Here is a 25715-nt window from a genome sequence, read left to right as displayed (position 1 = left end):
AAAGCAAGGTTATGGCATACACTTGAAAAGAGACTGGGAAGCCTATAATTGGGGAATTTGTCTGGCAAGAACAAAGAATGCTTATTCACAGTGAATATGCACATGTAAAACGTGTAACAATTCTTGGTAGTTAGAAAGCTGATAACAGTAGCAAAGAGTCAGGCATCTTGCAGACCTCAGCTAAAAGCTAGGAATAGAGATGGCCTGGAGCAAATAGAATATGTATTAGATAACTCCTGAAGCATTCATTAGCCAAGGCTTAGGAACAGGGAGGGTTAGAGACCAATAGAATAATTGTTAGATCATTATTAAACTGTTTGTTAGACGATATTTCTTACATATCCCACTTTATCCCACCTTTTGCTCTAGAGCAGTGATGGTGAACCTTTTAGAGACCGAGTGCCCAAAAACTGCCCCCGGCCCCCACTCTGCCCCCCACCCCACCCCCAAAGGCCCATTCACCACCTACACGGCCCGCCAATCACCCAGGGGGCTCAGCAGCGCCATGGCGGCCACACCCTCACCTGTGCCCTGCATCATCTGCATGCGACAGGATGTGAGGGCGGAGTCTTGTCCCCGCTGCCTGGCTGCCATTTCCTTGGCTGGGCTGCTTCATGTGGGCTGCGCCCGGGGGCAACTCTCTTCCGGGGGACTGCTGGTGAGGAGGGGGCCACTGGAGGAAGCAGGGAGGCGGGGCTGGGGTGACAGCGCATGCACACAGAGAGAGCTCTGAGTACCCCCTCTGGCACCCGTGCCATAGGTTTGCTACCACTGCTCTATGGAAAATGTATAAAGCTTCCTTAATTCGGTGGTTTAAGGTTAAATGTCAATAAATATTGTAATTACAAATATGACCAGTAGAGGACAACCAACAAACAGTATTTATTTTTTAATATAGAAAATGGCAAAATTCATTGTTACAATCTACTACTTGATCTAGTGTAAAGATCCCTGCGTTCATCAAAAACGTTCATCACATTTTAATTTATTTTGAGTTGGATTTTAGGAAACAAAAAAGAACAAAATGCAATTTTGCAGAAATAGTATACCATAGTTTTTAAAGTTATATAATAGTAACAACATATACAATAAATAAATTTTATTTTGGATTCCTAATAGTCCAATTAAATAAAAGTGATGCATGTGATTATTATTCCAAATAGTCCAGGAAGCAGAATTTGTAGCATATGAAGATATCCAAAATTTGGTACTAGTCAAAAGGAATTAATAATGGTATAATTCAAGATTTAAAAACTGAAATCCCCATCTTTAAGTGACAATTACATCTTTTTAAAAGATATTTTTGGAACTGAAGAATCTATAGAAATCTATGAAAGGGTATACTGAATTATTAGGATTGTGACTGGAAAAGAAAGAGTTACATTCTCCCTCTTACTGCATTGCAGTAGAAATTGTCTTATAACTATGACCTAGCTTTAATACTTCCTTATTGGTTTGTATTTTTACAATTGGGATAACAACAATAACAAGTTGTCATAGTTGCAAAGTCTTAAAATTGAACAATATTTGCTCTATACCAGTGGTTCTCAACCTTTCTAATGCCGCGACCCCATAATACATTTCTCCATGTTGTAGTGATCCCCAACCACTTATACATCACCGGGTGCCAGGGGCGTGGCCAAAGAAAAGGGGAAAAAATGGCGGACAGCCTTGTTTGGCGACCCCCGTGAAATGGTCGTTCAACCCCAAATGGGGTCCCGACCCACAGGTTGAGAACCACTGCTCTATACACAGGGCCACCAGTGCAGGGCCACAGAATTACCTTGCAAACAGTTCAACCACTTTATAATAAATCACTTTTACGACCAAATCAGTTTCATATGGAAATGGCAACCTGGTCTCGGAGGCAGCAAATTATGAGAGCACCTCCAGGATAGGCAAAGTGGGGCAAATGTCCACATGTGCTTGATGATTTCATCACTGAAGTGCAGTGACCAATATAGTTAGATCAGATATCATGATATAAGTATACAATTGTTATATTTTCATGATGACAATTTCCCCTCATAAAATCTTTTAGGTTACATTGCAATTTGTTATGGATGATTTGCTAATGAGTGGGATCTTAGCTAATGAGTTGGCTACACACAGGGATTTCATTGACTTTGTCTATGTGGTCCTTTGAAGCTTACCCAAATCATTAAGAGTAGGATATGTTTATTATTTATGCTTTTCATAACCATAGCCAATGTTCCGTTATTCCACTGACATTTGAACAATGGCAGTTAGAATTTCTTGTAAAGGTAGTATTCTATTAGAATTATCCACTGAAAGTCCCTTTCATTTTCAGTTAAGAAACTGAGCTAGCCCAGTTCCAACACATCTCTCTTAAGGTCTGTTGTTTTGCTTTGTGGCCTAAACCAGGTTTACCCAATAAGAAGAGTATTAACAATACTGATATTGTAAGGAAACTATTCGTGATAAACAATTCAAATAGTGTTTTTTATTCAACTCAGTTTTTGTGATTGCAAAGTATTCTCTCTCTTCAAACCAGGATTATTGTTTTTTTTGCTAATGCCTGTCTCCCACTTATTGTAAACCTGCATGCCAAAGCCCAAACTCCTTTTGAATTTAATGGGAATAGAACTGAGTAGGAGAAACAGGAACCTTCCATTGTAAAAGTAGATTGTTTTCCATTACTGCAGAAGCACATTCAGATATGAGGCTCCTCATTTAAATAATGACTACAGTAAGCTCCATTAGAAATTTTTGTGAATGGTCAAGTCACTGTTGGAAGTCATGGGAGAATTCAGTTTATCTTAAAGTGACTTATTGAATAAAATACTTGAAAATAGCTCTGAAAAATCTGAGAGTCCAACAGAATTTCAAACTGGTGCTTCTCAAATTTTAATTCTGTCTGTACCAAATCTTTTTAATTTCAGAACTATAGTATGAAGATTCCACAAGAAACTAGTCTATCTCTATCTGGCTTAATCTATCAGAAATAGATATTAAAGTGGCCCTGTTCCACATTAATTGGTATTCTACAATTTAATTGTATCTTTAAACTTAGTTTAATTTTGATTTCTGGCTTGCTGTGGAATATATATTATAGTTTTATCTTCTTATTTATCCTATTTTTATAAGCAAAAAATATAGCCTTTGCTCCAAAACACAACCGTTAAGAGTTTGATCTTAATATACATGTAATTTATATATTTTTAAAAATTGTAGTAGTGAGCTGAATATAAAGGTATGTGAAAATATTCAGTTAGATATATATTTCAGTCTATTTATTCAATAATAACACACACATTTCTTATGAACAGAATGTCACTGATTCCTTCCCTTTTTGCAGTTTTCAGTTCCCTTCCATTGAATGATTATATTGATTGAAAAAGGGGTCTGTTGGATTACTGACTGAGTCACATGATACCAACACAAGGAAGTTGTGCATTTGGCTGGGAGAAGGAATGCCCAAACAGCAATGTCATATGAACATGGCTAACATGTATTACTTTCTAGTTTTCTCCTATTCCTCTTAAATAGGACTACAGTAGTAGATTAAGTTTTTAGATTTTTTGCACATGCTTGCACACTGATTGTGGTTTATTTGCACATGAGAAACCGACTTGCTCCTCAAGGCACTCTTGCAAATAAACGTACTTTTCTAATATCTGAATCAGTTCTATTTTTAATTCTTGAAGGATGAATAGCAACATGTCATGCACACATAGTTTAAATATCATAACTCATACCATGCAGGAAATTCATAGGTTTTCCTTGCCTCCTTGATACTAATAGTTATTAATTGTAGCAGGAAATAATGGGTGGAATGTTTTGAGACAGGTGATGCTGAAAATCTGTAAGAGAAATATAAGTAACTTGGAGATTTCTCTGTACCAGTATATTTACAACAGAGAAAAAATTACCAGAAATATGTGTGCATTGTGACATTATATTGCACTGTACTTTTGTAGTATAAGTCTGCTGTTACTGTTTCAATTTGGAGACTAAAACTGAATTTTTCCTTCTTTCAGAATTACAGCAGTTATTTCCTGTTGATATAGAAAATAGCTTATATGGAGTAAATTGTGTCCTAATTTAAAAAGACAGTCTTTAGTCATTCTCTGACTAAAGAATGTAGGATTAAACTGGCATTTCCTGGTTCAGAACACAAATATTTCACTCAAGTCCTTAAAGCACAGATCTCTTTTTATAATTACTGTGTTTTTATTTTTAGAGAGGCAGGAGTAAGAGCAAGCTGCATAAGGTAACTTAAATGATGGGATAGGACGTAATGAGATAGCTACTGTTTGGTGGCATCAAAAACCTTTGCGTTTTCATTGTGTTTTTACCACAGGCTCAGCATGCTCCCCAGCCTGGTCTCTCTTGTTGATATTGCCTTCAGCAATGCTCGGCAGGCTATCGATTCGAATGTTGCCACTTCTGGCTGTCAATGTTATCAAGAAAAAAGACATGGAAGTATGTGAATATAAATGTACTTATATTCTTAATAAATCCTTAGGCAAGTATTGAATTAGAGAAAATAATATGTTTCCTATTATAATAAGCAGATAACTAAACGCACCTCTAGAATCGAGAGTTGGAGGGGGTCATGTGACTCATCTCAGCCAATTCCTTATTCAATGCAAGAATCCAAATTTAGTCTTTCATGACAGATAGATATTCATATTTTCCTGAACACAACCAGTGAAGTGGAGCTCACTATCTCCGAATCCATGGCCAAATTACCCTTAAAGAGCTTAAAGAGCCATGGTGTCGCAGTGGTTAGAATGCAGTACTGCAGGCTAACTAACTACTCACTCCAGGAGTTGGATTCTGACTGACTCAAGGTTGACTCAGCCTTCCATCCTTTTGAAGTCAGTAAAATGAAGACCCTCCCAGATTATTGGGGATAATATGCTGACTCTGTAAACCACTGAGAGAGGGCTGTAAAGCACCGTGAAGCAGTATATAAGTCTAAGTGCTATTGCTGTTGCTAACTACTTTTGTTTACATCTTCACTGTAGCATTTACAGCAGGGCTATCTCTTAGCTGACCTTGGTTTATCTAAGAAACTTAGAATGGTTGGGTCTGGTTAATGGCTGGATAGAAAATACCAATGGTGCAGTGAGAAAAAGCAACGATAAACCATTTCTATATTGTTAACAACCCTACAAATGATGTTTCTGTGACCAAATACCAAACTTTACTATAATAGTACTACTGTACTATTCATACCTAATGAAATTAAGGATTTTCATTGATCTGTTCCGGTATTTTTAACATTATAAAATAAAGAATTTAATTAGCTTAAAGTACCTAGATATAGACCCAGATGTGTTCTGGATATTTTGAACTAGCACTCCCATAGTTCTTTGTCACTGGCCTTGATGAGGGGGAACAGGTCAGAGTTATCTGGAGGATAACTGTAACCAGTAACTATATTAATTAGCATTTGGTTAAAATTGTCTGTTATACTCTTATTTTTACATTTACAGTGTTGTCTCTTATATCCTTCTCCAATCTGGAGCCTTCTAGATGTTATGGGAATGCAACTCTCAGAATTCACAATTAACACAGTAGAGGTTGATCAAAGGGGCTGAAAATTCTAGGAGTCCAGAAGGCTGTCCAACTATATTTCTTGTTTTGCTTAAATTAAAATAAATTATCTATCTTGTTTCAGTTTGAGGTGCATCCTTACTATAATCTCACAGTAAAAATCTTGAGAGCCAGAAACATCCATGGCCTAGATATATGTAAGTAATCTATTTAAATTGGTTGTGGATTACCGTTGTTCAAGATATAAATGTTAATTATGCTTCACAGCAGACCAATTCATTATCTAGTTGGTATCAACTAGATCAGTGGTTCTTAACCTTTTTGAACAAATCACCCCCTTGAGCCAATGAGGAAGTTGTCATCGCCCCCCTCCCCCAACATAACCTCTCAATCACAACATAGGAAATAATTCTTCAATTTATGAAAGCACTTTTTTTGTTTTCTTTAAAATTGTCATCTGGACATATTGATACAAATAATTTATTTCCAGTCTTTTTCCCTTATCTCAACTGTGTGAAAAATTTTGGTGTCACCCATCACTTTATTCCCAAATTTCGTGATACATGTATTTCATTATTATTTTATTTATTCAAGACACTTAAATGTAATGACCACTGAAAACAAAATTCAATTGCAAGAAAGTGAAATGCCCGAAAAGAAAAACAGTAACATTTAATGATTGAATTACAAGTGAAATTTAAGACGCAAAAAGAAATATAAAAAGGTCATAAGAGCAAACTGCAATGCAGGAACTAAGAATTTCAAGACAAAAACTCTGAAACTAAATTAAGATTCGAGGAAAGTATATATAGTCACGCACACTGTAAAAAGGATTAAAAAGATACAAAGAAAATATAATATTGAACTGGAGTGCATGCTAAAAAAGTACAATACAAAGAGACACACAAAATGTTTTACAGAGCACAATAAAAATTCGAAAATGAAGCTGAAAACTCAAACTGGAACGTGAAATCCAATGCAAACAAATACAATGATAAAAGCTCAGACAATTATTAATGAAAAAAAATGTATGTATACAAAAAGCAAAAAAAAAAAAAGAACATCAATGGCTGCCCTGTGCTTGGTGAACTGACGCCAATTTCTTGATGTCTGGAACCATTTTTGTTAATCGCATTCTTAAATCACCGCGCTCAGAGATAAACCTAGTTTCAACAGTTACATTGACATTACAGCTGACGTCACAGGGGACAGCCACTCAGCATACGATGTTTCAAAAGAAGTGCTCCCCCCTCCACCACTGCCCATTCTGGCCAATGGCGCACCACTGTATGGGTAGAGGCTGCTAGGCAACGCGCATGAAGATAAGCGATGTGTATTCACATATGTATGGCGTTCTGTACTGAAGCTAGCTGGAGGAACATTTGAAAACACAATTCAATCCACTAATAGCGAGCAATCTGATGTTTTTGTATGACAGATACACAGCGATTCACTGTACCAAAAAGTCACAAAAGTGTCCCCAAAACTTCTCGCTCCATTGCCCCCATATCGTCCCCTTTTCATTCCTTCACCCCCGCATTACCCCCGGGGGGCGATATTGCCCAGGTTAAGAACCACTGAACTAGATCATAATCTAAAGTATGATACTTGAAACTGGTCATTTGTATCTCAAGTGAGAATTTGAATTGATTTGTGTGATGACTCATTTGTTTGCTTTAGCATCTCAATAGTATTAAGACATGCTGGTTCTAATTATCTTAGGCACCGTGGCATTTAATAATTTGTTTTCCTCTTGACCTTCTCTTGTACATATCTCTGAGGAGAAGACACTCAGTCTAGCAAACGCAGTTATTGGAAAATATGTTTGTGCAATTTTTAGGAAATACATTTTTTGAAGATGCAATACAGAAGTATAAAGGATAGTTGCTGTATGCTTGGAGAAAACAATGGCCCATTAGGCATTCGTACAAGCACATGGCATGCTTCCAAACAAAAGTCCCTGGACTTTTGAAAAAAAAAAGGCACTTAATTATGCAGAAAGGAGAAAGGCTGAAATGGTGAGAAGTGGAATAAATACATGAGGAAAGTCCTATTTAGGCTGTCCAACACCTCCCCTGCCTAGAAATTTTTATACAAACTAATTATGGCATGAAAATTTCAACCTTTATTTTTACAGCAGAATCACTTATATTCAACAGGTGATAGGAAGTTTCTCCATTGTGTTAACAATACTTGCTCAGAAATAAATACTATGGTATTGGTTGTATTGTAATGTAGGATTTTCGCCTTGGTCTCTCTTCATATCTACTAAGCTGAAAGAGGCTACAAAATGCTATTGGCAGATGAAGAAAAATAGCTTTTTTAGGCTTTTTTTATCTTTGCATTTTTTTTCCTGATTACTACAGTGTCTAAATCAGATTGTTATGTGGCCTTGAAACTTCCTACGGCATCTCCATTGATAAAAAGAACTCCGGTTGTCTACAACAGCAGTGATCCTGAATGGAATGAAACTTTCCAATACCGAATCCATAGTGCTGTAAAGGTGAGCTTGTTCTTTACCATTCCCATTATTGATATCAGCCCAGAGGTCTACTCAGCTGTATCATATGACAAAAAGTGGCAGGACTCTTTTTCCCCCAAACTCTTCAAACTCTGCTACAAAGCTATGATGAACAAGATAAACAGCTGAGATTTTCACTTCTGCATAACATTCTGAATGAAAATACAGAAAGCATAACACCGAAAAATTGGATAATATTTAGATTAGAACTAATTCAAAATACCTTTGCTTTAATGACTGATTTGATCACCGGTGTTTAGGGAAATGATAAACTTTCACTGCCCAGTCCATCAAATTTTCCTATGATCACTAACCCAGCTGGATGTATCTTTTGAATAGCTTTCTGTCAGACTATCAGTTATGTGCAGTGGTAGTTGGTCACTATGTGATAATCATGCTTCTCTTCCTTTCACCACTAATAAGGATGTAAGTTTGATATTAATCGAAGGTGTACTTAAAATCATTTTTCTTGAGTTGGAGAAGAATTTTGATGCATTTAGGTCCATGTGTAGGTAAATGTATAGCAAACTGAAAGACAAATGAGCTGATGAACCACCAGCTCTGTCTGCCAATGTCAAAAATGACTAACTGCTAAGTTGAAAGAGTTCAATATACAATGAAACAGCTATGAATAAATGTTACCAGGTGCTTAAACTCATCAAATGTTTCATAGCATATGATTTGGCTCTGTCACTTTTTTACTTTTAAGCAAATTGACTCTTTTTCTGAAAGGTAGATATTGCAAAAGAAAGGCTTTAAAAAGAGTGAAAAAATATGATGTGTAGGCAGTGGTGGGATTCAGATATGTGAACAACCGGTTCTCTGTGTGGATGCCGCTTCCGGAAGTCCATTCTGGGCCTGGGCAACAAAAAAAATTAGCTATCAGTTCTGCTGAACTGCTGCAAACTGGCTGAATCCCACCACTGTGTGTAGGAAAAGGTATCTTTACTGAGAAAATCTCTGTAGCTTGCATGTGTTTGAAGTGTGATAACAACAACACTAACAGAGCCTCTAAGCAAGGAGTACAATAGACAATGGTTTAAACATTAATACATGGGAAAACATTTGTTACTTGTTAAAATAGACTCTCGTTTGCACTTTGCAGAATATTCTGGAGTTATCATTCTACAACAGAGGCATTTTGCTGAGCAGTCTGAACAGTTATGATACTTCCGTTGCTTTTGACTTAGGTAATATTGCCCCAGGACAGGATCTGACACATACATTTGCGCTAAATTCTGAGGTATTTAGCCTTCTCATTTAGTAATGACTTGAGTTTTGTTTTAACGTGATCTTAAAATACTAGAGAGTCTGGTTACCAGGTAATGTCTTCTAAAGCAAAGGTCCCCAACCTTTTGGGCACTGGGGACCGATTACGTGGAGAGAGGTTTTTCCATGGACGGGAGGAGGCGTGGTTTTGTGTGCTGCCTGCATCCTGTGGATGGGGTTTTCCTTGTTTGTGCAGACCGGTTGCTAGCATGCCGCAACACGATACTGGTCCACAGACTGGGGGTTGGGGACCTTGTTCTAAAGTATCTCAGATATACTTTAGTACAGACTTTCCATATACTCCTTCCATATTTCTTCTTGAGATCAGTTACTATCTGTCCATTGTCATTCTTAATATGTTAATTTGAGGTTAGGACCTCCTTCTGAGTGAGGTCAAATAAAAAAGGGTAGTAATGCTACATTTTTCAGACTCCCAGGATCTATGCTTTTATAGATCACAACATGGTAACCCATTTTATACCTACATCACTATAATGAAACATCATTCTAAATAGCTGAACTCTTATTTGTGAGCCAGACAAGTTTAATTTGTAATATAATCAGCTTCAACCTGGTGTTCTTGAGGAGCATTGGATCACATTATTCACTTATTGCAACTTCTGGAAAAACACTCAATATTTTCAATAGAAGATGATGTGATTTTTCTTTTTTTCTTTTTCTTTTAAAATAAGCTGTATGGTATGAATCAGTCACAAGATGCTAATTAAGTAGTGTAGTGTATGACAGCACAAGAAATTAAATTGTAAACAACTACATTGGTAGAATAAATATCTATCTATTTGCTTTAGTTTACACTAATATAGACAGAACTATAGTAAAAATTCATTAAGGAAGCTGTCATGGTTCCGACAGATGAAACTTTTCAAAAGAACTTCGAGGCATTGTTTATCTTAAAGAGTCTTTTATTTGAGAAACAAAGTATTGGCACTACATAGTTAAAGCCAAAAACTGAATTTCCCTCCCCTGGCACAAAGTAGCAAAGCACAATTCCCTCCTCGAATTAACAGTCATAAATCACATTCTCCAATTAGCTTGAAGTGCGGGCTTTCTCCCCAGCTCTCCAGCCCACCAAATCTTTATCAACTCTGGGCACAATAACCTTGGATTCCCAGGGCTGAGTTATTATTGTTATGACTAGCTGGACTCTCATCCACATTCCCCCTCCCAGCATCAACTACCTCTAAAAGCAAAAGAGGAAAATGGCTGCATTTCCATTTATTGTCAAAGCAAGAACATTCAATGTTAGCAGCGTTGACAGAAGCAGAGACATGTACCAGCCTTTGTGTAGCTGTGAATATCTTGGGGCCGACTTGACACTCTTTTAACTTAACTTTTGTCTCACCCTTCAAGGAGAAAAGAGCAGAACTGGATGTTGAATTTTCATTGGAAAAATGGTGAGGTGTTTCCTTTCCTCCATCATGATATAATAATATGCAGACATATTCTTTAATTCATGTTCCATTTAAACCTAAGCTATTATTGGAGCACTGCAATTATTTGTCAGCTCTTCATGATAGCCAGATTGAGAAATAGACATTACAGGAATTTCATGAATGTTTTTTTTTGTAAAGTATATTAACAGAATCTTGAAAACCAATCCAAAGCCTTTCTAATGTAATGCCCTTTATTCCGGCTATTTTTATATTTTTGGACTAATTTTCTTCTAAAACTGCAATTTTTACAGTTTATGTATCTATGGAATGTTATTATTTTCATTGTACTGTTTTTTTATTTATATAATCAGAAAATTAAGCAAGTATTTTTATTTCAACAGCAAGCATCCTTCCTGCAGGATCATTACTAATGGAGTTCTTGTGGTGAGTAAAGGGAATAATAATGATTGTTGAGACTCTTAATAGATAAAATGATTTTTAAATATATTTTTAACTATAAAAATAAAAGAATAATTAACACATTTGCATAGCCATTTTCCCCCCAATTGGATTTTTTGTTTTTTTCATGCAGGCACAACCTTGTCTGTGTATTAAAGGAACTATCAATAAAAGTAAGATGGCCCCATGGATGATAAAGGGTAGGTCCTTTGTTAACCACAGATCTTGGAAAGAAGGCAATCAAGTTCCCCTGTCTCATAAACCCAGTGTTAATATGAGTGGAATAAATATGGTTAATCAAGTACACATTTTTCACATATACTTCTCTGAAGGTACAAATATAAGGTACAGATACACTCTGATATTGCACAAGAATTATTAAGAAAATTTTATCTGTAGAAAGTCAACTATTAAGCTGTGTCTTTGCTCCAGGCCCCATAACTAATGGAAAGCAAACCTGCATGACTTAAACTTGTCTTCTTTCCTTAGGGCTCCTATATCTGGGTGGAAAAAAATTGCTTCTTTGCTGGGATTTTTGCTGCCCTGTTCTGGATTTTTTACTTTGTTGTTTGTGCCACAATGATGTTTCCCAGGCTGGCGTTCTTAGCTATAATTCCGAAAATCCTAAACTAAATTCCCAAAGAGTGTCTTTAGCCAGGAACTTTGTTTCTTCAGAAGAGACTCTACAGATTGTGTTTGATGGGCTGCTACTCTTGTTTCCCCCCCCCCAGTTCTTTGACTTCTAATTTTGTGATTTATTTCATATTATACTAATCAGCCAAAGTCTCTGCTACCTTATAGTTTTGAAAGGGAAAGTATTTGCTTACTGTAACAAGGTACAATTTGCTTAGAATTGTTTCTGGTGATACAGTACAATTTTTCAAGAGAGATAGATTTTCTTTAAAAGTGTTGGAAATAGGCCCATGTATGGGAAAAAATAATAGTCTGGATTTTCTTAATACTCTGCTTTTGCTTAGTATTGTTCAGTTCTTATGTTCAGGTTATTTCAATAAGGAATTATTTCTTCAGCAGAAAATGTATTTGTTTGCTAGAACTTAAATGCCTGTCCAGTCCCCAAAGGTGTCTGAGTACCTTGACTCTTGTTATAACCAATCAAAGCAACATAACAACAAAGCAATAATTTATTAAACTTGCATTACATTGTAAAAACAATACGTCTGGCACTCGAGGAACACTCATTATTTACACACACCCACACACACCCACACACACCCACACCACCACCACCACCACCACCACCACAACCACCACCACCATCTCCTCTATCACCAGACAAGATGGTTGACTTATAAACATTCTGTTTCCAAGTTTCTGTAGAAAAACCATGTTTTTATGTCTACGGAGATTCTTAGTCATTCAGGTCACGGTTGCCCCAAAAGTGCTTTTTCAAGAGGCAACTGGACTTTCTTGTTTCGCTTTGAAGATGTTTTGCTTCTCATCCGAGCAGTCAGAGCTGAAAAAGCTTCTTGGATGGAAAGCGAAATGTCTTCAAAGAAAAATAAGAAAATCCAGTTGCCTCCTGAAAAAGCACCTTTGGGACAACCATGTTTTTATGGTGTTCCTAAAAGCCAGTTGGTTTAAACGCTTCTTTTCACTTTTAGATAATTGCCAAATTAACTTATCGGTACCAGGGTCCTTTGAAAACCAGTTAACAGCATTCTGTGGAGTAAATTTAGAAGAAAACCAGGAGGAGATTCCATTTATTTTTCATGTGAACAAAGAAGTGTCTTCTCACCTGAACCTGAAATTGTTACAAACCATAGCAATACTAGAGGTAAGATGGTACATTTGCTTGCTAGAGCCTCAGTTATTAGAGCAAGCATCCCCATTTCAACAAATAGGCATATATAATGGCTACATAATAATTAAATATAAATTTGATACAGATTCATAAGGGGAAAATAAATAAATTGATGAGCAATGGCCTTTAAAAGATATCAATTAACTCTGCCTTAAACATGCAATTTTATTTCAGAGTCCTGAAAATATTTTTAAATGAACCTATAATAAAGTTAAGCGCTGTAACCCCATAACTGAGCACTAGTTATCATTATTTTTCTGTGGTCCCTGATCCACCTAGAATAATTTTTAAGAAACTAAAAAAATCTCCTGCATCTGTAAAAATTTGGGACGGGCAGTAGAAGCAGTACCTCATGAGAAGAACCAGTGCTTGTGTTCTAGGCATCCCAGGCATTTTGTTGCTGACATTGACCTTCTGCTAAAGTTTGCATTCCCATTTTCCTCTATTTGGATGGACTTCCTGCTGGCATATATGTAGCTTTATAGAATATGATTTACAGCAACTATGCTTGGTTCCTAGGAAGGGTGGAGTGAGGATTTAGAGGTGAAGACTTCAATGGTTGGGAATGCAATTATTCCAGTCTCCGAACTCCCTCTTGGAAAGGAAGTTGAACTGACTGTACCTCTAGGAAGGGTAAATATTTAAGTCTTTGTGTTAAAGTGATAGGCATGATATAAAAGCTGGTGCTGACTCTGTATTGTGCAATGTTGCTGGGGAAAGGACTTTTTTATATCGCATATTCTCAGACTTCAGCATCTCAGAAAGAGGACATTCCTCCATTATATTTCACCTCATTCCAGTAAACAAACTTTGGTTCTTTTACTAAGTATTCTATTCATTTTATATTGATATCTTTGTAATATGTGCAATCAAACTGTTATTCAAGAGGTCTGTATATATTTTCTCTTTCTGTCCATTTCCCACCTTCTATTCAATTATATCTGATTCTCAGAGACCACCTGGATAAGTCCCCAAAGACTTCCTCACAAAGTTTTACAGGAATGGCTTGCTATTGCCTCCTTCCCAGGGTTGAAAGAAAGTGACTGGTCCCAAGGTCACCTAGTTGGCTTTGTGACTCAGATGGGACTAGAACTCACCATCCTGGCTTCTAGCCTGATACCTTAACCACCACGCCAAACTGGCTCTCTATTTTTTCTTATTATTGCATATTTTTATGATTGTCTTACTTTATTAATTGGTAATTAATTGATAGCAAACTTTAATTTTTATTTTTGTTCTATCTCCTTTTTCTCTCTCTACGCACCTTGGAATTCCACATTATTTTTATCACTAGGGTTTTTTTTATCATGCTTTTTATAATTTTGGCCAATTCAAAGCAGCAAACATATTCCTGCCTCTTGCTTTCCCCACAACAATAAGGTGAATTGGGCTGAGAGACAAGAGTGTGATTGGCCCAAGGTCACCCAGCTGCCTTTCAGGCAGAGCTAGAATTCAATCTCTTGGATCCTAGTACTGTGCTTTAACCACTACAACAAACTGGCTCTCTATTATGGTGATGTGTGATTTTCTCTGCAATTTTTTTTATAAAGCTAGCATGGAAAAATATATCTCCAAGACTATGGAAGCTATCATATAGATAATTGCTTCATACCACCTCCTGGCTCCTTAGCATTCTCTTTTCTTTGCTGAGGTATGACACCATGCTGTTGTATACTTTTTTTTACTTATTTGATTAAAATGAACAGAGTTATTTATTTTTACTCTTAATAATTCCTCTACAACTTGAGGCCCAAATGATCCTGCTGATAGAACAATTTCTAGCTGCTTATTTCTATGTGTCTCTATTATATTGGCCAGCTCTTGACCCCGGAATGGTGGTAACTGAGGACAAGTGATTTGTACCAATGATTGTATTATGAGATGTTAAAGAGTCAAAGTGTTTTCTATATGAAAGTCTATAGACCCTTTTAGCAAACAATGTAAAGAAAATGCTTCCTGTTTTAACAAACACATTAGTATGAAGGTTTGGATCATACAGAGTTAGAAAAAGAGCAACGGAGTTTTCTTAATACCAAAATAAAGTTAAACATAATATTTTGCATTAGTAAATTTAGTAGGATTCTACTTCTTCTAGGATCACGTTTTGGATCTGACTCTGAAAGTTGAAGAAAGGTGTGTACAACAGACAATATCTGTGAAAATCAAGATTCACTATTATACATAAGATCAAGTACAAATTAAAATATATGTGTTGAAGAAAGGGATACCAGGGTTGTAAGTTAGAGCGGGAAATTGAAAAAAATATTCCAGAAGAAGGCTGTGGTAAAACATTTCCAAGAAAGCTACATGGATGTATTCATGAAGACACCAGGAGTGAGTTTGACCTGAAGATTTTATATTACCTTAATTTACATTATGTCTAAATAATGGGATAAGCTGACTTTCAATATTATGGATTTAAGGAAAAAATGTGTGTCTGCTGGTTAAAACAAAGAATAATGATGTGCAGTTGATTTTTCACTCTACACTGAAGTCAATTAAATGGAAAGTAGAATCTGGATATTTTTATTCTTTTTTTCCCCTCCTTTCTAGGAACCATCCTATTGATATGGATGTACGTATTGGCTTTAAACTTTCTAAGGGAGAGCAAGAATTTTTGGCAAGGAGAAAGACTATTGTTTCTCGTGCTTTGAAGAACGTATTAAAACTGAGGGTGCCACCCTGGAAAGAAGAGGTACAAAACCCATTTGTCTGAAATGGTATAGGGTTTCCTGCCTGAGCAGGGGGTTGGACTCCTGGTAGATGATCTCCAAGTTCCCTTCCAACTTTATTATTATTATTATTGTTGTTGTTGTTGTTGTTATTGCTTAGTTTTATTCCCTATGATGCAGTTCTTGTTCAGGGGTCAACAAAGCTTTCTTTTTATCTTCTTTAGGGATAAAGTTTAAATTTGAGGAACTGAGAACATGTTCAGTTTTGAAAAAAACAAGCCTGATGTCAATTCCAATTAGCTGGAATTGACATCCTCAGGCAATGTTTGTCAACTTTAAAATGTGTTGATTTCAAAATCCAGGATTCCTCAGGCAGTATTGGGAGCAATGGGAGCACAGAGAGAAACTGAATCCCTCCTTGACTAGTTAAATTAGCTAAGCCCAAGAAATCCTAGCTAAAGTCACAGTTATTTTAACAATGCAAAATTTATTTTTAAGGAAGAAAATGCTGTGGAACAAATGCTTTCTTCTTGTTCTCATTTTATTGTTCCTGTTTTTTCCCTGTAAGATAACATTAGAAAAGATACATCCAGGTAGTCCTTGACTTATCACAATGGGGATTGGTACTTCCATTGCTAAGCCATATGGTCATTAAGTGAGTCACATCTGATTTTATGACTTTTTTGCCACGATTGTTAAGCAAATCACATAGAGGTTTCCCTCGTTGCCTGATGCACAATACCCATGTGATTTGCTTCTCAGAAACCTCCTGGTAGGATCGCAAATGGCAATCACATAATTCTGAGACACTGCAACTGTCATTTATTTATTTATGCCTATCTCATACCCATAAATACATATTAGTTGCCAAGTGCCCAAAGTTTGCTCATGTCATCAAGAGGATGTTACAACAGTAGACAGACTGCAAGAACCAGGCATAAGTCTCTTTTTTCAGCACTGTCATAACTTTGAATGGTTGTTAAATGAATGGTTGTAAATCAAAGACTACTATAAATGTATCATCTAAAGAAAAAAAAGAGAGAAAGGACCACTTCTCCCTGTCTTAAGAACATCTCTTCATTTCTCTAGGTTCCTATAGTGGCTGTATTAGCTTCTGGAGGAGGGATGAGAGCAATGACTAGTTGTTTTGGCAGCCTGTCTGGTCTACAACAGCTGGGCCTCTTAGATATCTTCACATATTTTAGTGGCATTTCAGGGTCTACATGGTATGTAACCCAAAATCTCTATCCCTTCCAACCTGGGTTAAATGTCTGTTTAGATAAGATTTGCTATCATAGTTTGATGTTGATATCTTCATGGTTACAATAAGAAGAGATGACCTTGATTCCTGTCACTTAGTAATTGGCTTAACTGTTATGACATAGCCTGTTGGACATGTATCTGGCAAGTGTGAACAGAATAAGGTTGAACTTGGCAAGAATGCTGCTGAGATGTACAACACCAAAGTAGAATGAGGAAGGGCCCTTTTTGGGCAGAGGTTATAACTGCATGCAGAAACAAATCCTCTCTTAATCACTTTATAAGACCTTGATAAGACTGCACTTGGAATATTGCATCCAGTTTTGGTTGCCACGATATGAAAAAGATGTTAAAACTCTAAAAAGAGTGCAGAGAAGAACAACAAAGATCATCAGGGGGCTAGAGGCTAAAACCTATGAAGAACAGTTGCAGGAATTAAGCATGGCTAGTCTAGTGAAGAAAAGGACCAGGGGTGACATGATAGCAGTGTTCCAATATCTAAGCGGCTGCCACAAAAAAGAGGAGGGAGTCAACCTATTTTCCAAAGCACTAGAAGGCAAGACAAGAAGCAACGGAAGGAAACTAATCAAGGACAGAATCAACATAGAACTTAAGGAGAAATTTCCTGACAGACAGAACAATTAATCAGTGGAACAACTTGCCTCCAGAAATTGTGGGTGCTCCAACACTGGAGATTTTAAAGAAGAGATTGGACAAACATTTATCTGAAATGTTATAGTGTTTCCTGCTGGAGCAGGAGGACGGACTAGAAGACTTTCAAGGTCCCTTCCAACTTTGTTATTCTTTTATTTTGTTAAGTGAGCCATGTGAGTAGGCTTAATCTATGAAGATTTTTTATATGGAATTACAATAACATTGTATAATGGGGAGGAAAACTGCAATTCTTTAAACTGTGAGATTAGGCAGTGTTTCTCAATCTTGGCAAATTTAAGATGTATGAATTTCAACTCCCAGAATTCCCAGCAAGCACGATCCCTAAATCTGGTTTTATTTTTGAAGTATGTGACAGAGGAGTCATAATAAATAGTCCAACTGATCATGAAGTTGTATTTGGTAATTTCACATGGTTTGTATAGCACTGGAAGAAAGAGTTTAAAATATAAACTATACAGAAAAAACAATTATTTTGTTCTTCTCTAGAATTTAGTGAGAATATTTCATTGAAAAAAAACTTTTTATCATAGTAGGTTTAAACCACACTCCTTACTATTACAATGGCTTAGCATTTATCCTAACCCAATTCTTTTCCTAATATATTTCTCTTTTTTGCAGTATAGCACTAAAATCAGAGATGCAGTATTTGACCTTACTCCAGTCATAATGGAATATGTTGTGCAAGAGAAACTATGCCTGACATCCAGGCAATTCACTTACTGCCTATTAAATATTGGAATTATTTGTAGATATTCCATGTCTTATTTTTTTTACTGATATTCAAAATTATGATTTTGGTAGGTGTATGTCCATGCTCTACAAAGATGCTTACTGGTCCCAAAGAAATCTCCAGCATACAATTGACAATGCTCAGAAAATTGTAACAAGTGGAAAAGTTGGGGCATTTTCTGCTGAACAACTAGCATATTATTTTCAGGAGTTAATTGCCTGGGAGAAAACAGGAAGGAAAGCTACCCTTGTGGATTTATGGGGCCTGATCATAGAGTACATCCTAAACAACAAGGTAAAAATTTGAACCCTAAAATTTGTGAAAGAAGAATTACAATATTATGAGGTAGCTTGTTTCTAACTTTAAGACTAGAAATAAATGCAATATTTCAGTAATAAGTAAAATCAGGGCTTTTTTTGTCATAGAACGCCCAGAACGGAGTTCCGGCACCTTTTTTGGATGGAACCTTGTAGGGTGGGCAAGGCGGGTTGTATAACGTGTGTGAGTTCCGGCACCTTCTCCTCCTCTTCCTCCTCCTCCTTCTCCTTCTTCTCCTTCTTTTTTACAAAAAAAGCACTGAGTAAAATGTTTTATTACTAAGAGAGAACCAGTCTGATGTAGTTGTGGTAGTGGTGATAGTGGTGTAGTGATTAAGAACAGCAGGATAAAACAAGGAGATGTGAATTCTAATCCTGCCTTAGGCACAAGGCCAGATGGGTGATTTTGAATCTCTCTCTCTCTCTCTCAGAGGCAATGGCAAACCACTTCTGAAAATCTTGCCAAGAAACTGCCTGAACTAGTCCAGGTAGCTGGCAGATGTCACTAATGACTCAAAGGCACTATAAAAAAAAATACTAAAATATTATTATAAATAGAATAAATATAATGATTATAATTTCTTGACTGAATAATATTTTTTGAATATGTCCCAAGTTGCAGAGAAAACAAATGAAAGTATGTCATTGTGTATTGCTTAATAGGATGATGTTGAAAGTTTAATGTTATAGTATTAATCCTGTATGGTATTGATGGACTAATTATGTGATGTTTGAAGGTTATGATGGCTGAGAACACATTAGCTTTCCAATAAACTAAATGACCAAAATATGAACAGTATTTATTTTCTATAGGAATGGTACGTCTTAGATACTAGTGGGAATTGCTGTTAAAGATGAAGGAGATGTAAATCTAGGTAATTTAAATGGGCAGAACATGGATTAACTTTTAGTGTGGTAACATGATTCTTAATATTTAACAAAAATTAGGGTTTGTTTAATGGGTACTTATTTATTCATTTCTAGACAGGTGCTATTATTCATTCTTAGCATCCCTGAATGCAGTATTTCTCAACTTTGGCAACTTTAAGATGAGGACTTCAATTCCCAGAATTATCCAGCTGGCATGCTGGCTGGGAATTCTGGAAATTGAAGTCCACTCAATTTAAACTTGCCAATGTTGAGAAACACTACCCTAATATGTTGAACCGAAACTTCTGTAATTATCAGAAGGCAGCCAGACTGAGGAAGGTATAGCAGAGTATAACGCTGTTAAGAATTTCACTTGCAAAACCTAAGTGACTGTGATGTTTTACTTTATTGTACCCAGAAGGACCCAACAAAGCTATCTGACCAACAGAAAGCAGTCATAATGGGACAAAATCCCTATCCTATTTATGCAGCTCAAAATGTGAGGATGAATATTAAAACCAGCGAATTTACAGGTCAGAGGATTGGACTGAAAGTGGATTGCAAGGTAGCAAAAATCAAATGCAGTCTGAAACCACGCAAAGGTGATTTTTCTCCATTCTGGAAAGCAAAGGTGGAAATGAAGTCAGAGGCAAAAAGATATTCTCTAAGTTTTTGCTTTGGGGAAAATGGGAGGTGGGAGTACATCAAGTTGAGCTCCTGAACAAAAGGTGGGTATAAATCTAAGAAAGGTATATATGGTCTGGGAGAAGAAAATAGTAGTGTGACTAAGAACTTTAAGAACTAATGTTCTTTCTTTCTTTAGAATGGGTTGAATATACACCCTATGAATTTGGTATTCATAAATATGGGGCTTTTATACGCATGGAAGACTATAGCAGTAAATTTTTCATGGGACTATTGCTTGAGAAACACGAAGAGCCCAGAATCTGTTTCCTCCAAGGTAAGATCAGATGTATAAGCTGGTAATGAGATGATTATTATTTTTTTTTACTAACCAACTGAAAAAAATGTTACCCACGTAACATTTTGTTTACAGGGATTATATGTCTTGTAAATTGTTTAAATTTATTGTAAACTGTTTTCATTTGCTGTTTCTCTACTTTGAGGTTTTTTATTAATAAAAATGGGCTAGACATCTTATAAATGGGGACAGATAGAGGCAATCAAGCGGCTGATTTGCTTGTGTGGTTGCTGCCATGGAGGGCATTTTAATGGGTTCTTATTAGATGGTGGATTTTTTAAATTTTGTAAGTTGCCTGGAATCACCTAGGTGTGAGTTGGGCAGCTGTATAAATTAGCTCAATAAATAAAAGAAATAAATAAAAGTGATTTTTGGATAAAGACCTGTATGAAAGGACACAAATTCTGCATTCTTTAGCTTCCCACTCTTCTCTTAAATCAAACTCACTAGCACTGGTCTTCATCATTGTTGATTTAGAAATCCAGAGTGCATGCTATGATCACCATATCCAACAAGTGGGTTAAAAAATGTTGTGCAGTCATCACTCAGTTGTTAGTCTATAATTTTCACAAATTTATTACTTTATAGCTGAGCCTCTGATGCAAAGTGTTATTCCAATACACTGTTATTAAGTACAGTGAAATTGTGCAGTCAAGATATACCTGATCCACTTCTTTATTTCAAATAATGCTTGTTTTGCTTTTCATTGTGAGTTTGGCTGCTTAGCAATTGGATAACTGATTCAATTCAGTTATCTGAAAATGATTCTATTTTGAAGAGTGTTGTATGGCATGGCTATAACTGTTTGGTCCGTATTACCATTTTTGATCCTGTCATCTGTACTCAAATGTAAAGGAGTGTAAACCCTACATATTCCACAATAAGAAAACTCATACCAGGTATTAATGAATCAAATCAAATCTTCTTAATTTGCTTCATCCTGTGCCTTAAAGTTTGACTATTGACTTTGTTTGTCAGAAGGTCGCAAAAGGTGATCACATGACCCCAGGACACTACAACTATCATAGATATGAATCAATTGCCCAGCATTCAAACTTTGATCATGTAATCATGGGGATGCTGTAATGGTAATAAGTGTGAAAAATGGTCATCAGTCAATTTTTCAGTGCCAGTGTAACTTTGAACAGTCACTAAATGAATGGTTATAAGTTGAGGACTACCTACAGTAGTGGCCAAAATTGTGGAAACCTTTTGGGAAAAGTGTGTTTTTGACGTTTGATGGCTAATAACACCATTTTGTTTGGAGTAGTATCATAAAATTATGTATCAATGGAAAGATAATTTAATCACGAATGTAATGCAACAAAGTTTGTTCAATTATCTGTACTGTATTCTATGAAAAGTTATAGCCAAATAACCAGAAAAAGGAAGCACAACTTGCTTAGGTTGATATCAGGTAGCTTTCCTTCATCTGATTGTAGCCAATGAGCATGAGTGTTTAGAGAGCCAATCAGGTGTCATCTTGTTTTGGCAATAAGCCAATCAGATCACAGTAGGATTCAGTTATTGATGTCATGTATTGAAGCTGAGAGGAGGACATTTGTCAGGATGTTTTTTTTTCTTTCATTTAGTGAGCTTGTAAAACGTAATAAAATTAAAGTAATGGTGCAAAGAGTTGACTGGTTGCCCAGAAAGTGATGTAAAATAGTATTATTAAGTGAACAAGCCTACAGTTATAAAGAAATTAGAAGAAAAATAGGTGGAAACTTAACCAAAGGTGGCATTTCTACTGTACACTTTTCCCAAAAGGTTTCCACAATTTTGGCCACTACTGTATATAGTAGTTGGATCTTGGTATCATTACTGTGAATCAACCTTTGCTGCCTCTTGACTTCACTGATAGTAGTGTGTAGGGATGGGAAAATGCACAAACTAGTAATAATAGGGATCTATAAATGATGCTCAGCTGAATCCTCAGAAAGTAGTGCCAGTCTCTAATGATCTGAAAAATCTCTTTGCTTCATTTCTATTGCAGGAATTTGGGCCAGTGCCTTTGCAGGCAATATAGATGACATGTGGGAAGATGCAGAGATTTCTCAGCTGAAATTCACAGAATCTGTGAAAGATGCCATCAGAATTGTAGGTAAAGGATATTATTTTCAGCATTTTTTAAAAATACGTCTATGAAGCATTTTCCTAATTAGGATTTCTCTCTTTTTACTGACCAAAAAGATACTGCCTGTTGCAATTATTATTTGCTGTTACAAGCTCTTTTCCTGTATTTATATAATATACAATGGAAGCTGTTCCTGTAAACATTTGAGGTTTGTTTCTATCACAGTCAAAAATTGCTCAGGATAAAAGTCCTTTATTTATTTATTTATGAGACTTATATACCGCTTTAAGTGCAAGCACTCTCTAAGCGGTGTACACCAGTAAGCAATGTATATATATATTTTACATTGCCCCCAACCAATCTGGGTCCTCATTTTACCTACCTCGGAAGGATGGAAGGCTGAGTCAACCTTGAGCCGGTGAGATTTGAACCGCTGACCTGCTGAACACAGTCAGCTAAAGTGGCCTGCAGTACTGCACCCTAACTGCTGCGCCACCTCGGCTCTATTCAAAATATACTTATTTATATATTTATTCAAAATATACTGGAAAATGGATCTCTAGGACAATTCTAAATAACATTAGAACTAAAAGTATGCGTTACAAAATGCATTACAATACTGGAATATTTAAAAAAGCATTTATAGAAACTGCTTGCATAAAGCCAATATTTTGCGTTCCAGAAATAATCCAATATTTACTGACATTTAACTAGTTTAATCTAAATGGTGTACATTTTCTAACAGGTCAATGTGATTCTATGATTTTGAAACCAAAAATAACTATAGTTTATCTGCCTGCTATAGATAAACATAGCATGATCTTATTTTGAGGGCACTACCATTTTTGAACTGGTGTGTGATCAATATGAGACAGATACAATGACATGCATATATTAAACATTTCACATATAATTTGGATGTGGTGGTAATTAATGAGATGCAGAAAATCTTGAAGGTTACTTTAAGATGGTTACGTTCTAGTACTTTCTGCAAAATGCATTGTATAGCTATTCCATCTTTCCAGATGGTCTTTGGTAAGAAAAATAGTAGTAGAAACCATTTATTTACAACTAAAACATGATTTCTATAAAAAATGCATGAATGCCGAAAGGAGATTGCTTGGAATATTTTTTTTTCTACAGTTACATTACATTACATTACATTTCTTAATGTTCATTCAAAATAAAAAACCCTGTCATTGAAATTTGTGTAGGTTTCCAGCCCTTTGGTACTGTCCATGGAGTTTTCATGGCAAAGATACTGGAGTGGGTTGCCATTTCCTTCTCCAGTAGATCACATTTTGTCAGAAGGAAGGACTCACTGGAGAAGATGCTGAGAAAGATTGAGGGCAATAGAAGAAAGGGACAACAGAGAATGAGGTGGCTGGATGGAGTCACTGAAGCAGTAGGCGTGAGCTTAAATGGACTCCAGAAGATGGTAGAGGACAGGAAAGCCTAGAGGAACGTTCTTGAAAAAAGAACCATGTTTTCTTGAAAACATATAAATTTCAAATATAACTTCTTAGCATCTCTTTTTTATTAACTTTGGTTCCATGAAGTTAGGCTGGCATATCTGTGCGGTTGGCACAGTTTCAAGCTAATGTAGTTTATTCTACTCACTAGTGGTGAAATTGGCTGTGTAATGGAATAATGTAACAGAGGTGACTTCAACTATGCAGCCTTTTGTCTTCATTTTGCAGATGAACTGTTGGGTTCTCAGTCTCTTGACCCTTCACTGAAACAGTCTCAAGGTATCATGCCAGGAGGAGTCTTTACACATTTATTTAGCAATTTAGTTAAATCACGAATCACCACAGGGGAAAACTTTAACTTTCTTCATGGACTGCATCTTCATCGAAACTATGTGAATGATCAAGAATTTGTAGCATGGAAAGGTAATACTGTGCATATGAATTTTTGTTGTAAACTAACTGACTTTTGGGTCACAGAATTTCAAATATGAAATTTATGCTGCTTTATAAGGGCAAGTAAGGTAGTTTGTATTCTGCAAGCATCGTAGGAAAAATTCTAAGATAGCATCTAAAGAGGATTTAACTTTATTCTACTCTGGGTAGAATGAACTGAAGTAGTAGCAATACAAGAATTCTGATGAATTCTGTTTTCCAACTGAAAAACCTATATATAGACAAATCATGGCATTTTATTATTGAACTGGTTCTTTTGATGTAAGGGGACAGATGTCCACAATCATCACAGTCAGTACAATCTACCTGTGAGTTACTGATGAAATCCTAGAAGGAGAAATACTTCCCTGGCTTTTAGCTGCTCCTAATCAAAAAAGAAAAGGAGTGGAGAATTACAAAACAGGTGGAAATCCAGACAAGGAAGAAAAGGAGATGGAAGCTGTGAGTTTGGAAGTGGGAAGAGTTCAGAAATGGAGAAAGGATGGAAAAGAGAACCAGAAGGAGGGAATGGAAGAAGCACTTGAATGTTCCAGAGAAGAGAGGAAGATACGAAATGGACAAGGTATTGGTGTGAGGGTTAACATGTGAACCAATGATTCCCAGGCCAGAGATGCCCGTTATGTAAACCACCAAACATTGCATCAAGTAGCAGTTAAATGAGAAGAGTGGGCAGAAGAATTAAGTTTAAATCCTTGATGTTTGAAATCCATTTATATCTTCTCACTGGCTGTGGGAAATCAACTGTCAATATGACATAATTCTAGATTAATCACAGTGCAGGTGGCTAGATTCTGTGCAGCAGCATTGGGGATTCACCAGAAACAGAAATAAACATTTTAGATCTTTTAAATAATCTTTTAAAATTAATTTTATTACGTATTTTTATCCAGCATTAGACTATACTCAATGTATTTTTATTGTCAAGTCAGTATGACTCAGTCTCTCTGAAGGTCGCTAGGTTTTGTTATACTCTCTGTAAAACTAGGCAGACCTTGGTCACCCATTGATTACATCATTAATTGTAATATATTGCTATGTCTTGTTGTGTTTGGTTCTGTTTAGTTTTATTTGAATGTTTAATTTATGTGTTGGCCTTTGGCTGTAATAATAAATTGATTGATTCTAGATTAAAGATTCTAATATGGTTTAATTTATGTGTTGGCCTTTGGCTGTAATAATAAATTGATTGATTCTAGATTAAAGATTCTAATATGGT

General features: G+C 36.2%; 1 protein-coding gene across 2 annotated transcripts in view; it reads left to right on the top strand.

Moving 5' to 3' along the window:
* The first annotated feature begins 2313 nt into the window (after positions 1 to 2313).
* Positions 2314 to 25715, top strand: part of LOC120300167 (cytosolic phospholipase A2 zeta-like) — a 28640-nt gene continuing 5238 nt past the window's right edge. Inside the window, exons 1-18 of one of the 2 annotated variants that reach the window (XM_039325934.1) lie at positions 2314 to 2354; positions 4325 to 4446; positions 5651 to 5723; positions 7893 to 8029; positions 9153 to 9290; positions 10688 to 10731; positions 11112 to 11154; positions 11303 to 11369; positions 12792 to 12964; positions 13511 to 13624; positions 15087 to 15124; positions 15545 to 15686; positions 16753 to 16889; positions 18400 to 18622; positions 19937 to 20048; positions 20339 to 20476; positions 22494 to 22601; positions 24275 to 24469. In XM_039325934.1, coding sequence (XP_039181868.1) covers positions 4375 to 4446; positions 5651 to 5723; positions 7893 to 8029; positions 9153 to 9290; positions 10688 to 10731; positions 11112 to 11154; positions 11303 to 11369; positions 12792 to 12964; positions 13511 to 13624; positions 15087 to 15124; positions 15545 to 15686; positions 16753 to 16889; positions 18400 to 18622; positions 19937 to 20048; positions 20339 to 20476; positions 22494 to 22601; positions 24275 to 24469 — 1954 coding nt within the window. In that variant the 5' untranslated portion in view covers positions 2314 to 2354; positions 4325 to 4374. Of the gene's footprint in view, positions 2355 to 4324; positions 4447 to 5650; positions 5724 to 7892; positions 8030 to 9152; positions 9291 to 10687; positions 10732 to 11111; positions 11155 to 11302; positions 11370 to 12791; positions 12965 to 13510; positions 13625 to 15086; positions 15125 to 15544; positions 15687 to 16752; positions 16890 to 18399; positions 18623 to 19933; positions 20049 to 20338; positions 20477 to 22493; positions 22602 to 24274; positions 24470 to 25715 lie in introns of both variants that reach the window. The other variant, XM_039325843.1, reaches the window with a different exon arrangement.

The sequence above is a fragment of the Crotalus tigris genome, unplaced genomic scaffold (assembly GCF_016545835.1).
Source record: "Crotalus tigris isolate CLP2741 ecotype Arizona unplaced genomic scaffold, ASM1654583v1 scf7180000017545.3456711, whole genome shotgun sequence".
NCBI classification, from domain to species: Eukaryota; Metazoa; Chordata; class Lepidosauria; order Squamata; family Viperidae; genus Crotalus; species Crotalus tigris.
The sequence above is the reverse complement of the archived record's forward strand: the minus strand, read 5'-3'. Positions and strand labels throughout refer to the sequence as shown.